Consider the following 12,706-nt stretch of genomic DNA (forward strand, 5'->3'; position numbering starts at 1 on the left):
GCACCTGTTTATTGTTTCTGAGAGAAGCTAGGTCATCAGTGTACCAGTTCTAGGATGTCCTTTTATTTTCCCTGGAGGTGGTTTTGAAAGGGGCATGTTCATCAAGGGAATTTAGTAATGTAGAGTTGCAAAGAGCTAGGAGGAAATCAGGGCTTGAACTTTCTGAGGCTGATTTGATTGTGGCTTGGATGGTGAGAGTTAGAAGCTCGGTTGTGAGCTTAGGGCTGTGTCTGGCAGTGACGCAAAGGGGTTGTTTGCTGATAGTAGGAATGTTTTTGGGGGTACGGGTGAAGGAGAATAAGATCAAGTAATGGTCTGACCAAGGGAGGGGGAGAATGGAGGATACCTGGAGTGTAGTGTTGCAGGGGAGTATCCAGTCAAGTGTTCTGCCTTTTTCATGGGTTGGTGAGAGGACCAGTTGACTGAAGTTCATCTCTTCAAGGGTGGTTACAAGGGGGGTGACCTTGTGATCAGAGCAGTCTTTGTAGCCTAGGTGAAAATCTTCTAGGAGGATGTTTAGTATTGGCTTGAGGAGTGGGGTGATGAGGAGCGGGATGTTGGTTTCTGGGTTACCAATGTGGGAAGGTTGGCGGGGGAGGAGAAGTAAGTTGATGGTGGTCTGTTTGGAAGATTCCAGTTTGGCTAACAGGATTTCATAACCTGGTAGTTGCTGCATAGGGGAGGCTCTAATGGGGAGGGTGGATTTGAGGATTAATACAACACCACCTCCTATGCCGTCTTGACGGTCAACTTGTAAAATAGAGTAGCCAATGGAAATTGTGAGAGAAAGGAGGGGGCCGGCTGCTTCATGTAACCAGGTTTCCGATACGGCTAGATTTTTTGCCAATTGTAGGTCGTGGATGTGAGGAGCATGAGCGCAGATTGAGCGAGTGTTAAGCAGTGCACAGGCAAAGGTGATGGGAGTGGAGGGGAGTGGAAAGAAGGTAGGGCAGTGGACTGGAGGGGACTAGTGGAGGTGATACGGAGGGTGCATGGTGAGGGCTCTTGGGCTTATTGGGCCAGTTAGGTTTGGATAGTTCAAGGGGGGGATTTCAGGATTGTGAAGCAGACTCTGGATAGACAGACTGGGCCAGTGCAGGGTGTTTAGAATTCCTGTGGGGTAGCAGTGTTTGCGGAGAGTTTGGAATGAGATATGGTGTAGAGACACTGGAGTCTAGGTTGAGGTGTGACTAAAAAGTTTGTGTACTTAACTGTGAGATCATAGGAAGGTGAGTGGGTGCGCTGCCTGAGTCTAGTGCTCCTTGCATGTTGGCTTATGGTGGAGGAAGGGGTGTTTCTTTTACTTTGCACCTTTTTCAACTTTAGACCACTAAAGGACACCAAATATCTGCAGTTTTACTACTTTGATATCAACCTTTGCCCAGAGTTTACATGTGTTATCTCTTTACTGCTTTGCATTCTATTAGCGTGTTCACTGCAAAACTCCTAACCTTTTGCAGGGTTAAGGCATGGGCTTGGCAAAGCTGGCTACAGAAGAGCGAAAGGTGCCTCAAGTAAACTTGGGCTCCTGCTCCACTTATAGTTTATTGGGGATTTGTGCGAAATAGGTTTGGCCTTTTTGATGATCTTTAAGATTTTATTTGTGGTGTTCCTTTGCAGACCTACATTTTAAAGTTGGCTAAGTAGTGGTTAAATGTGGATGACAATTCAATAATGCTTTAAATATTTGAACACTGTATCTTTTTTACTTCCTTAGTACAACAAGTTCTTTCTTTCAATGTTGATGTGAAAAATGCAATGACCTTCAGTGGACCAGTAGAAGATATGTTTGGATATACTGTTCAACAATACGAAAATGAAGAAGGAAAATGGTGAGTTTTTGTGATTAATGAACTTGGATATTAAAAAAAATAATAATTCAATTGACATTTTTGAGAAATGCTAGTTTGTTGAATACATTTGGAAAATCAATTTTGGAAAACAATTTAATTAGTATTAACTACAGCATAAAATGTAAGTTGTTTTACATGAAATATTGTTTTCCTTATTGAAAATTGTTTCACTACATTCAGGAGCGGCTGAGAAGAAATTAGAGATATATAATCACTGATAAAATATAAGGCCAAGGAAAACCCACTGTTAAATTAAATGATATGCATTTAAAAATTCTATTGCTTGGTTTTATTTTCTTTTATGATATTTATTACAGTAAAACACTTCACAAAGAAAAGCTACATTACTTTCAAGTCCCTAGCTTGCCACAATGTGCGGTTACACTTCCCAAAAGCAAATTGTGTAGCATTAAAGACCCTGCTTGAATTGGGAGGAAAAGTGAGTAACAAGTCTGAAGCAAGTGACCTGTCTCTAAGATTTGGAGAGCCGAAATAGGTGGAAATATTACATTTTTTAGTGTTAAGAGAATGGAACTTTTTACTGGATAAATTGAACTATGAGCCATATATTATGCATATTGAAAAGAAATGGAAGACATGGCATTGTAAAACATATTGACACAAAATTGAGATACTGCTACCCCACTGCCCCACTACAGTTCCATGATATCTTTTTAGGTGATTTTAGGTGATTCAGGTGATTCAAATGCTATGTAAAACATTACAATTAAAATTTACAAAATACAAACCTCTTTCTATTGAGAATTTTATTTGGCCTTATAAGATAATAGATGCAGGAGCTTAGAGATGTGTCAGACATGAGGGCCTGAAGATTTTGGGATGAACATCTAATTACACTAGGAACCATGATCCATTTAGTTTATCTTACCCTGATACTTCTTTGCTTAGCCTGTTCACATAGAAAACTGTCTGATTCAGCTGTGGAAAGAACCCTTACCCAGATAGAAGTGTATGCCAACCCCAACCAGACAAAGTTAATGGGCCTCATTCCGAGTACGGCGCTAACCAATGGCGCTATTAACGCCTTGGTTGACGCCGTACCCGGACCGGCAGCGCCTTGGTGGTTGGCGGAATTACCGCCCCATTCCAAGGTTGGCGGGGCGGTAATTCCCCAATCCCCATTTACCCTTCCCCATTCCCATTCTTGCCCCATAGGGCATAATGGGAGTGGGGAAGGCGTCAATTACGCCACCGTAAATTACGGTGGCGTAATTAACATCAAGGTCCCTTAGCGCCATGGTATTTAACGCCTGCTAAAAGCAGGTGTTAAAAGCACCATGGCGCTAAGGGAACTCGGAGTATGGCGGTAAGGGATTACCGCCACCGCTCTCGTTAGCGGTGGCCGCTATCCCTTACCGCCATACTCGGAATGAGGCCCAATGACTATTCAAATGAGCCTGACTGATATAGGTTTCTGTGTGTTCTATTCGTACCTCATCATATATAATACATTGCTCACCTTCTTAACTCCACTGTTAACAAATATATTGCATGCTGTAATATTGAAATGCATACTTATCCATATTCTACTTTTCATAATTATAAAGGATGACCTTCCAGTCATGTGGCTCTCATAGCTCTAAATTAAATTGTGTTAGAGATAGCATTAACTAAATAGTAAACTCGTCTCCCGAGAGTCAAGAGTGCAAGGGTAGTATTTTTTCGCTTGCCAATGATAGTGCTGTCTGAACTGCATTTTTACTTCCAAGATGTACACCACTCATTGAGGGTTAGTAGTGCAACTAAAGAACAATTCTATGTAATCACACGTCTGTTATGTACATCTTAAAGATCTACCACTGCAGCACAAACTTAACAATAACTTCTTAGATGATACTATGTGTGTTTCTAAAAAGGAATGTGAACTCAGTGTAACCCAAACCTGCAGGCCAGGGCAGAAGGAGTGATTATATGAGCAGTATGGCATAAGACTAAGAGGTCCCTCTATGTACAACAAATACTGTTCACTTCAATACATTGAGCAAGATCCATCCAGTAGGTTAAATCAAACTACTAATTGACTCATTGTTTATGCGTATTAATCATACAGAGTCACTAATGAACATTTGGATAACTAAACCAGCTTACACACACTACACAGGCATTTTACGCTGTACCTAAAGGGCACAAGAGTGCTTGACAACAACTTGGAAGAACGATTGTGTCAGATATCAAATCAAATTATGTGTACATTGAGAGGTTCATAAAATGTTGTGCGGGAAATATTTGATCCCATGTGAAATTCCCTTTGAACAGATGTTTTGTTGTCTCTGGATGTGGAATAGCTATATACAAGCATTCCCCCAGAAGCCTGCCTTCTAGTCATTCAAACATTTGATAATAAATGTCCCTTGCTGCATGAGGTACCACATTTAGCCTTAACATATAATTTCATCGAATTCAAAGAACAGTTTTGTCAAAAAAGACAGGAATGGATGCTGGCAAATCTATGTATATTATGAAGAAACAGACATTCCACGCTCCCCTAGAATCAACTTGGGGTAAATTATAGCTACATTGATAATATCGACTATATCTCTAGAGGTTCAACTGAAGGTTTGCTGGTGTTTCAAACATTAATTAATACTGCAACTCAATGATCCAGAACAAGTCACCTATATTGATCTATATACACAGTGGTAGATGCAAAACTACTTGCTGATCTTTATCAAAATCCAACAGATAATCAATTTTTCCAGCTATCCCACCCATATACTTAACTTGTGCTGCCCTTTTGACCAACTTCTATGTATTCATAAAAAAATGCTCACAACACACGAACAATGATTGACATGAAGCAGATCCCAAAGAAGGCCCAAACGGTAGTTGAGTTCCAACCAAAGTGTTTAAACAGGCAATAGAATAGTGTTGAAGATGCCTAGATCAAACTCTCTCACAGAAATAGTGGGAGGAAATTATAAAATGTGTTGCCTACATTAGTACCTATATTCCAATGAGTAATACAAATCAAACAATTGGCAAAAAATGTTTATGACACAAATTCCTTTCTGATTAAACAAAGCAGTTTTCTAGATAATAAATGTTAATTCACCTTTGAATGACATCAAAACTTGAGACACAAGACTTATCAACCGAAAGTAACAGCACCAACACTGCTTACTATCTGAGAATTATCACTTTTCTAAGGGCACTACAAATGTGGATATTGTGCAATTTGTCTATTTACTAGCACAACAAAATAGGTTATGTATACTGGGAATGAAGAACTGACAAAAATTGTCTGAGATCCAATGGCATGTAAGATAAGATGTACCTGTAATCTACTGTATTTATAGAAAATGCAGTCAGACAGTGTATTTCAAAATCCTATTATACCTGTGTAATGGTCTTAAAACAAAACACTGGTGGGATATAGCTCAATAATTGTGTAACACTTTAAATGTTCTGGTTAGTGCATCAGTAGCTCAGGGTCTCATCAATGTGGAGATCATAACAAGACATAATCAAGACCAAATAGAGATGGATACAATGTGTGGACACAGATAGGAATGGCCTGCATGCATCATCTTATATGTCTTGTGAAAGAGGGACGATATCACCCAGAGTGTAGTTACTGGCGACATATACTCAATGTGATAACATTGATGTAAATGATATATACAATCGTATTCTTTATATATCAATGTCCTTAAATTATATAGATATATTATATCCATGCATAATATTAAAAGGATACATAGGTGTTAGAGAATTATGGTTAACATCACCCCCAGGTGCTGTGTTTAAATTACATTTGACATTTTTGAGGCATGATAGATACTTATTAAGACATAATCGCCAAATGTTTGTTGATTGAAGGGTATTAGGGATTGACCAATGGTCAATTTTTGACCAGATATGCTTACACAGTGGCTCATTAAGTGATTTCCCAGACTGACTAGCAGTTCATATTTTGTGATGGAGTAGATGATCCCTATACTACAATGCCCCTAGAATCATGTACAGGCTGTGATGTAGCTAGGCATGGTAAAACAATGACTTCCATTAAGGTTCATGCATGCACTATTATCACACATGTATTATCACAAATGCACCAGTTTTCAACGCTCAATGGCCTCCACATCGGAAAGATAAATGAAGGTTTCACATTTGGAGACCATTAGTATATCCCAAATTGATGTGCACAATAAATGTGTATATTTATTCAACTGCTTTAATCTAAACCTTGTGTGGACATCTCTTTATAGTGAGAACAATTCATAGTGTATTACCATCAGAAGAAAGTCTTTAATTCCTCTACTACACTGAGCTCACATTCATCTTGAAAATGTCCAGGATATCATCCAGGCAAATACTGTTAAATTCTACGTGCAGTTGTGGTTCAATGGGGTGTATCGCTTCAGGATTATATGAAATAGTCCCTTGTTGTGAAAAATTGTAAATAGTCCAGCCTGATGACTGGTGCCAGGCTAAAAAAATGGAAGGTCTCCTGGGAAGATCATCTATATAATCATGTAAAGCAGATGTGGCGTAAAAATACATGCAAATACTACAGCCTATAAAGATTCTGGTAAGAAAGGGGAAAAGACAGTGAGCAGTATGCACAAAAAGAATATCAGTTCCAAATCACTGAACTTTTCAGGTTTGGAAAAAAATCCTTTGCATTTAAATTGTTTTTTCAAACAAGGATAATCTTCTATGAGAACAGGCTCAGCAAATAGTACCAGAATAAGATAAACTAGGGGCCATCTGGAGACAGATGGTCTAGGAATTGATTGCATAACATCGCTGAAACCCCATCCCAACAGGTGTGATTTTCCCATTATCTTGTGTGCGAAAGCTATTTTGATCCCCTCAAGATGGCCCCTCCAACTAATCCAGAATAGGGCAGCAAGACGTATCCTGGGCCTCAAACCCTGGGACTGCATCTCTCCTTCCCTAAAAACTCTCAACTGGCTCCCGGGTGCTGCACGGATTACATTTAAATCCCTCTGCATCAACCACAATGCTGTCTGGGGCCAAGGACCACACTATCTGGAACTTGCTATTACTAAATATTCTCCCTCTAGACCTCTACATTCCTCCAGAACCATCTCTCTGTGTGTGAAGCATCTCGCTAAGCAGAGGGCCGGAGGCCGGTCTCTTGCTTCTGCTGGCTCCCTCTTGTGGGACACCCTCCCCCTTCGCCTTGAGCCGGACTTCCTCAAATTCCGGAAAGCTCCTCAAGACTTTCCTTTCCACTTCCTCCTTCCGTTCTTCCCTTCTCTGGTAACCTCACAGTCGCTGTGATTGGTGACCAGGGCCTTTATGTGTCCTCGGGGCCCTGTCCTCCCACATCCAATCACCTCAGCATCTGATTACACACAGCACTTCCCTCAGCACTCACTGGCCTGAGCCATTGTAAGCCTGCACTTACCCATGTAATGCAGCCCAAGGCCACAGAACACTTACTATATTTGGCACTTACATCTGCTGCGCACTCACGAGCACGGACACTCCAGCACTTACCCCCACTCCCTCTTCCCCCCTTCTCTCTCTGCAGTTGTACATTCTGAACACTCACATGGCATAGTAGGTTTGTCTTTATACTCCAGTGTTTATATTGTTTTTCAATCCCATGTTCCCTCCCTGTTGCCATGTGTGCGATTTGAAACACAATTTACTTGTTGTATAAGCGCCTAACAAATGCACAATAAATACATAAATAAATGGCCCTATGGAAAGTTTCCCTGGCAGAAACATAGGAGTTGCCCATTTTCAAATCATTAAAAATGCAGTCTGAGCTGTATGTAATAAGGTCACTATTTTATTTATACAGTCACTTGAACACAGGTCAACGGTTATGATTAAGTTCCAATGTTCTATTCCGTACCCTACAGCATTTCCCCAAAATTGTCAATTAAACCCTACTTTCCTGTTGATTCTGCATCTTTGTGCCAGCATCTTCCCCGTTCCCTTACCCAGCTCCCAGAAAAACTGAAAGATATGACCAGCACCTGTTGTGCTTGACCTTTGAACGCCAGACTTAATATCAAATATGCCTCATTGAGAAGCGGGCCATCACTCTCTAGATGGGAAGCTGCACACGTTTCTCCTTCCTGTAAAGCTTTCTGCAGCTCATTCATTGTATCACAGGTCTTCCTTCTCTTGCTTACAGAGTAACTGGGCATTTCTCCCAATAAATCAACCATCCGCCATTCCCAGTTCTGTACTATAGTTTGCATTTTCTTCCAGGAAAGAAACGATCCCATTCTTTATTTGCAACACACCCCTGACATACGTCATGATTCATAACATACTTATTCATTTTTTTTATTGCTAATTTCTTTCGAGTCGCTCAAAGTGTGTTTGCATCTGAGATAACAACTCCCACATTCCGAACATTAAACCCCATCAATTAATCTATCATAAATCATTACATAGCGAGTTTGTTAATTTCTGCATTGTTTACACATGTGCCATGCATCACCCTAATTACTCGGCCACAGCAGAGATCTTAATGCCAGAGTAATACCAGCAGCGCTAACTATTGTTAATTTACCCAGCTGTGTGGCCATTAGAATATTACAATCTAGTAGTAGTCATTTATCAGTCAATGCCTGTGAAAGTGATCGAAAAAACACATTTCGATTGGGACATGTATATACTCCAACTCGCATCCGTGTCTCTCATATGCGTTCTCCAGTTTTCCCAAGAAGTAGAGTGACCCCAGGTGCTTGGTAATAAAGAGTTCGATATGTCAGTATTATGTATTTGATTCAACACATAGAAGAACAAAAATATTCACCACACTTTTGAATTGGTGTTATAAAATGTCTTCTCCTTAGAGGGCTAGCTAAAGCCTTACAATTCAAAGGCATCAAAAATCCACACATTATATTCACAGTCGGCCTCATTCTCAGTTTGTTGATAATTTCAATTCTTGCAGAATTAATCCCCCACTCATTTACAGCAAGAGAGTGGTCATTCTGTCGTGGTAAGTCCACCAATTCGGATAAGATAAAGTGGAGGATTTAGTGGTTTGCAGACACCAATCAATGCAAAGGTAGAGAAATTACACAGAGGAGCAAGGTAGTTCTCCTTGAGAAATTCAAGCAAGGAATGAGAGCTAAGCCACTGGAGATCACAAAGCCAGTTAATACAAACAGTGCATGATGGGAAACATTCCTACAGCTAATGAGAAAGTGACTGATAGGAGAAGCTGACCACTGGAAAGTGGAGAAAGAATTACTAGAGCACATCAAGAAAGTGAATTGCAGGAAAATGCCATCTGGGACTTATTGTTCAGCTGCATTGAAAAAGCAGATAAAAGGAGCAACTGTAAATGCTGGGATTTAAAGGGCATGTTCCTCGAGCTATTGAGAAAGCAATTAAACTTTAGAGATATTGAAAACATGATTAAAAAGAAAAGCAGTTCTAGAAATTGAGCAAGGTTTCTAGAGTCACTAATCAGCTGATTGATGGAATCAGCACTGCACGCTTAGCTCGAATACAACTGTGAGAACTGTTTATTAAAGTGGCTGCAGAGATGAGCAGTGTATGCTGGAACTTGCAGGCAAGGTTCCTAACAGCATTTGCGAAGGAGGGTGACATGAGAAACAGTGGAGCCAGGATTTTGAGGTGAAGGTTCTCATGGACTTGTGTGAAAGGTAGTGAAAAAGGAAATAGCTGTAGATGTTCAAAAGAGCAAATTGAGAGTTCCACACCAGCTGACAGAACAACACCATTAGTCTTATATCATACGTTTTATGAATTTCCACAATTTCTAAGGGTACATTGGGTCCCATTACGACCCTGGCAGTAGAGAGATAACGGCGCTGGTAGTGCTGACGGCGCCGTTATCACACTACCGCCACATTACTTGTTCTGATCGTGGGGCCGCTTTGTACTACTGGTCAGGCCAGCCTAGCAGAGTGGCACCCGCTAGCAGAACAGGATGGTAGGAACGGCCCTGTTATTAACGGGACCATTGTTACCATCCACCCCATTCCCACTGAGCTCTATGGGAGCTGAAATGGGAATGATGACGTACCGGGTCCGAGCCCCGTGAATGGGAATTACCAGGCCCGCAAAGGTCGGAATGGCCCGATAATTTCCATTTTCCGGGACTCGGACCCGAGTTTGCGGGTAGCCATGCCGGTAAAAACGGCATGGCTACCTCCAAACGCGTAAAGAGTCCCATTATCTTTATATTTTGTTGTAAATGTAGAGCTACACCAAAAATGGGATTTATGCTCTTAATCCAATGTTTAGCATATGTTTATAAAATGTGTATATGTTAGAATTATTAAAAAAGCATGTGACCTAAATTAAAATGGCTCCATTAGCTTAAATGTGTGACTGTCTATCTCCATAACACACCTTTACATTTTCTATCCCTTCAGTCCGAGTGGTTCCATTAGTGAATGTTTATTTCCTGTTTAAATGATTCAGTTAATTGTGAGGGCTTGCATGAGCTCCTGGTCCTTAACTGCACCTCTGAACAAGATTTCTTTACAATACATTAGCCTCAATCTTTCTCACAGACACGTTTCCGGCAAACATAAGGTAAACAAAGAACAGATTTTCTCGATTCGTTCTCCCAATAACTCCCTTGAGAACATTATTGTAATTTAGGAGGCCTTAACTAGTCTTCCAGGTCTGTTGATATGACACCTGTCCCTGCTCCTAATCCGTATCCTATCTTTCTTCAATGCACCGAGACTTATCCATGGTGAAACAATGCATCATACGCTTGTATTCTTTTGGGATTAACTCAGACAGTTCTCTTCCTATTCTGGCTTCGCTTTTGACCAGCATAGTACTTTCTTATTGGCATCCATGCATATAAAATTATCAACAAAAGGGTGTACCATCTACAAGGTTTGATCAACGTATTCCTCTCGCACTACCATGCTTCCCATTGTGTAGTTATAAATCTGATAAATACAAAAACTGCCTCAAGAACATTTCCGAGTTCATCTTTTTTTTTAGTTATATTTGTTAGAAATAAAAATGTTTTCCTTAACATGTCGTCTAGCCTATCACTGACACTTAAGTCCTTCTGTTGCATTGCCACATTTCATGAATGTATGCCAAAGACACATACATACGCCTTTGGTTCTGACATCTGTTACCTCACCCTTTTCTCAGGCGTAGGCACAACCATAGATTGGTGGGCTTCCTAATGTCAAAAAGGAATGTAGGCTCCTTTCTGAAGTGGAGAACCTTTTTTTCCCCTTTATGCTTTGTAAAATGTAACTATAGATAAACTAGCCTGTTTTACGAAATCCAGAAACAATGCCAGTATGACTTTGTGCATCATACAATCTGGTGAGGCACCTTTTCCATTGAAATAATATTGGTCACAACGCCTAATGCTCAGAAATTTTAGACTGTCAGACACGAAATATGAAATATACCATATCCTCATTACCCTGTCACTGTGATAATAACAATAGTTGGTTATGCATGCTTTACCAATGATTATTTCTTGATATGATATGATATGATATGGTATTTGTAACGCGCCTATACACAGGTGTTTCAAGGCGCGACGAGGCAGGGAGGGGAGGAACAAGGGGAGACAGACAACGATCCTACTAGGCCAGGTGTCATTCAGATCGCGCAAGTGCTTGGGTGGGGGAGGGGGAAAAGTGCAAGGGGAAGGGGAGGGGGGGAAGTGCAGTACAAGGTAAGTGGCGTAAAGTAATAAATAAATAGGGCCAGCTGGTGGTAAGTGCAAGGTAAGTGCAGAACAAGTGCTGGGGAAGGGGGGGGCTGTAGGGATAAAGAGACAGTCCCGCAGTGCAGAGGGGTTCCAGGGCATCAGTGCAAGTGGAGAGTGGCTGGGCCCAGGGCCGAGGCCGTTTAGAGAGGTCCAGTTGCAGGATCAGTGCAGTTTCAGTGAAGAATATTAGCTGTTTAGCAGGGGAGAGAGAGAGAGAAAGCAGAAGCAAAGAGGAAGGTTTTGAGGTGCTTCCGGAACCGGAGATGGTTCTCCTCGAGTTTCAGGGAGGCAGGAAGGCTGTTCCAGAGGGAGGCCCCTGCCGCGGAGAGAGATCTACCCCCAGCTCGTTGCTTCGAGAAGCGGCTGACCCTGAGGGAGTTGGAGGCGAATGAGCGAAGGGCTCGGGAAGGAAGATAGTGGACAATGCAGAGGGTTTTGAACTTTATCCTCGCAGCCACTGGGAGCCAGTGTAGAGATTTCAGTCCTGGAGAGATACGATCCCTGGGCTTGAGGCCAAGGACAAGTCTCGCAGTTCTGTTCTGGATGAGTTGCAGAGGGCGGAGAGTGGAGGCAGGCAGATTAAGATAGAGGCTGTTGCAGTAATCCAGCTTCGAGAGAACCAGGGCTCGGGAGACAGTGAGCTTCTGGGGGAAGGAGAGGAAGGGAAGAATACCTCTGAGGAGGTGCAGCTGGTAGTGTGACCTCTTGGCGAAGTCAGAAATATGAGGAGAGAAGGAGAGTGTGGAGTCGAAGATGACCCCAAGGTTTTTTGCCTTGCAGGTAGGAGCAGGGAGGGGGCCAAGGGAGGCAGGCCAGAGAGCTGCAGGGAAGGAGGGAGTGGGAGTACCGATGAGTAGAATCTCAGTCTTACTGGCATTAAGGCAGAGGTCATTGGCGGCACACCATTCTTGGATAGCAGACAGACAGTCAGAGATGAGGGAAGGAGAGGGGGAGGCTGAGGGTAGCCTGAAAATGAGCTGGGTATCGTCCGCATAGCACTGGAAATTTGGGCAGAGAGCGGCGATGCGGTGGGCAAGGAGTGCCAGATACTAGTTGAACAGCCAGGGAGAGAGATTAGATCCCTGGGGGACACCACAGGTGGAGAAAAAGATATCGGAGAGGAAGGACCCCAATTGGACCTGGGAGGGTCGACATATTTTGT

At 41.9% G+C, this 12,706-nt stretch overlaps 1 protein-coding gene across 2 annotated transcripts in view; it reads left to right on the forward strand.

Moving 5' to 3' along the window:
• The window catches only part of ITGA1 (integrin subunit alpha 1), a 1,202,180-nt gene that overhangs the window by 141,127 nt on the left and 1,048,347 nt on the right, over positions 1 to 12,706 (forward strand). For both annotated transcript variants that reach the window (XM_069627258.1, XM_069627257.1), the window contains exon 2: positions 1,718 to 1,832. In XM_069627258.1, the coding sequence (XP_069483359.1) occupies positions 1,718 to 1,832 (115 nt within the window). The remainder of the gene's footprint in view (positions 1 to 1,717; positions 1,833 to 12,706) is intronic.

The sequence above is a fragment of the Ambystoma mexicanum genome, chromosome 6p (genome assembly GCF_040938575.1).
Source record: "Ambystoma mexicanum isolate Mex_15411 chromosome 6p, UKY_AmexF1_1, whole genome shotgun sequence".
Lineage (NCBI taxonomy): Eukaryota > Metazoa > Chordata > Amphibia > Caudata > Ambystomatidae > Ambystoma > Ambystoma mexicanum.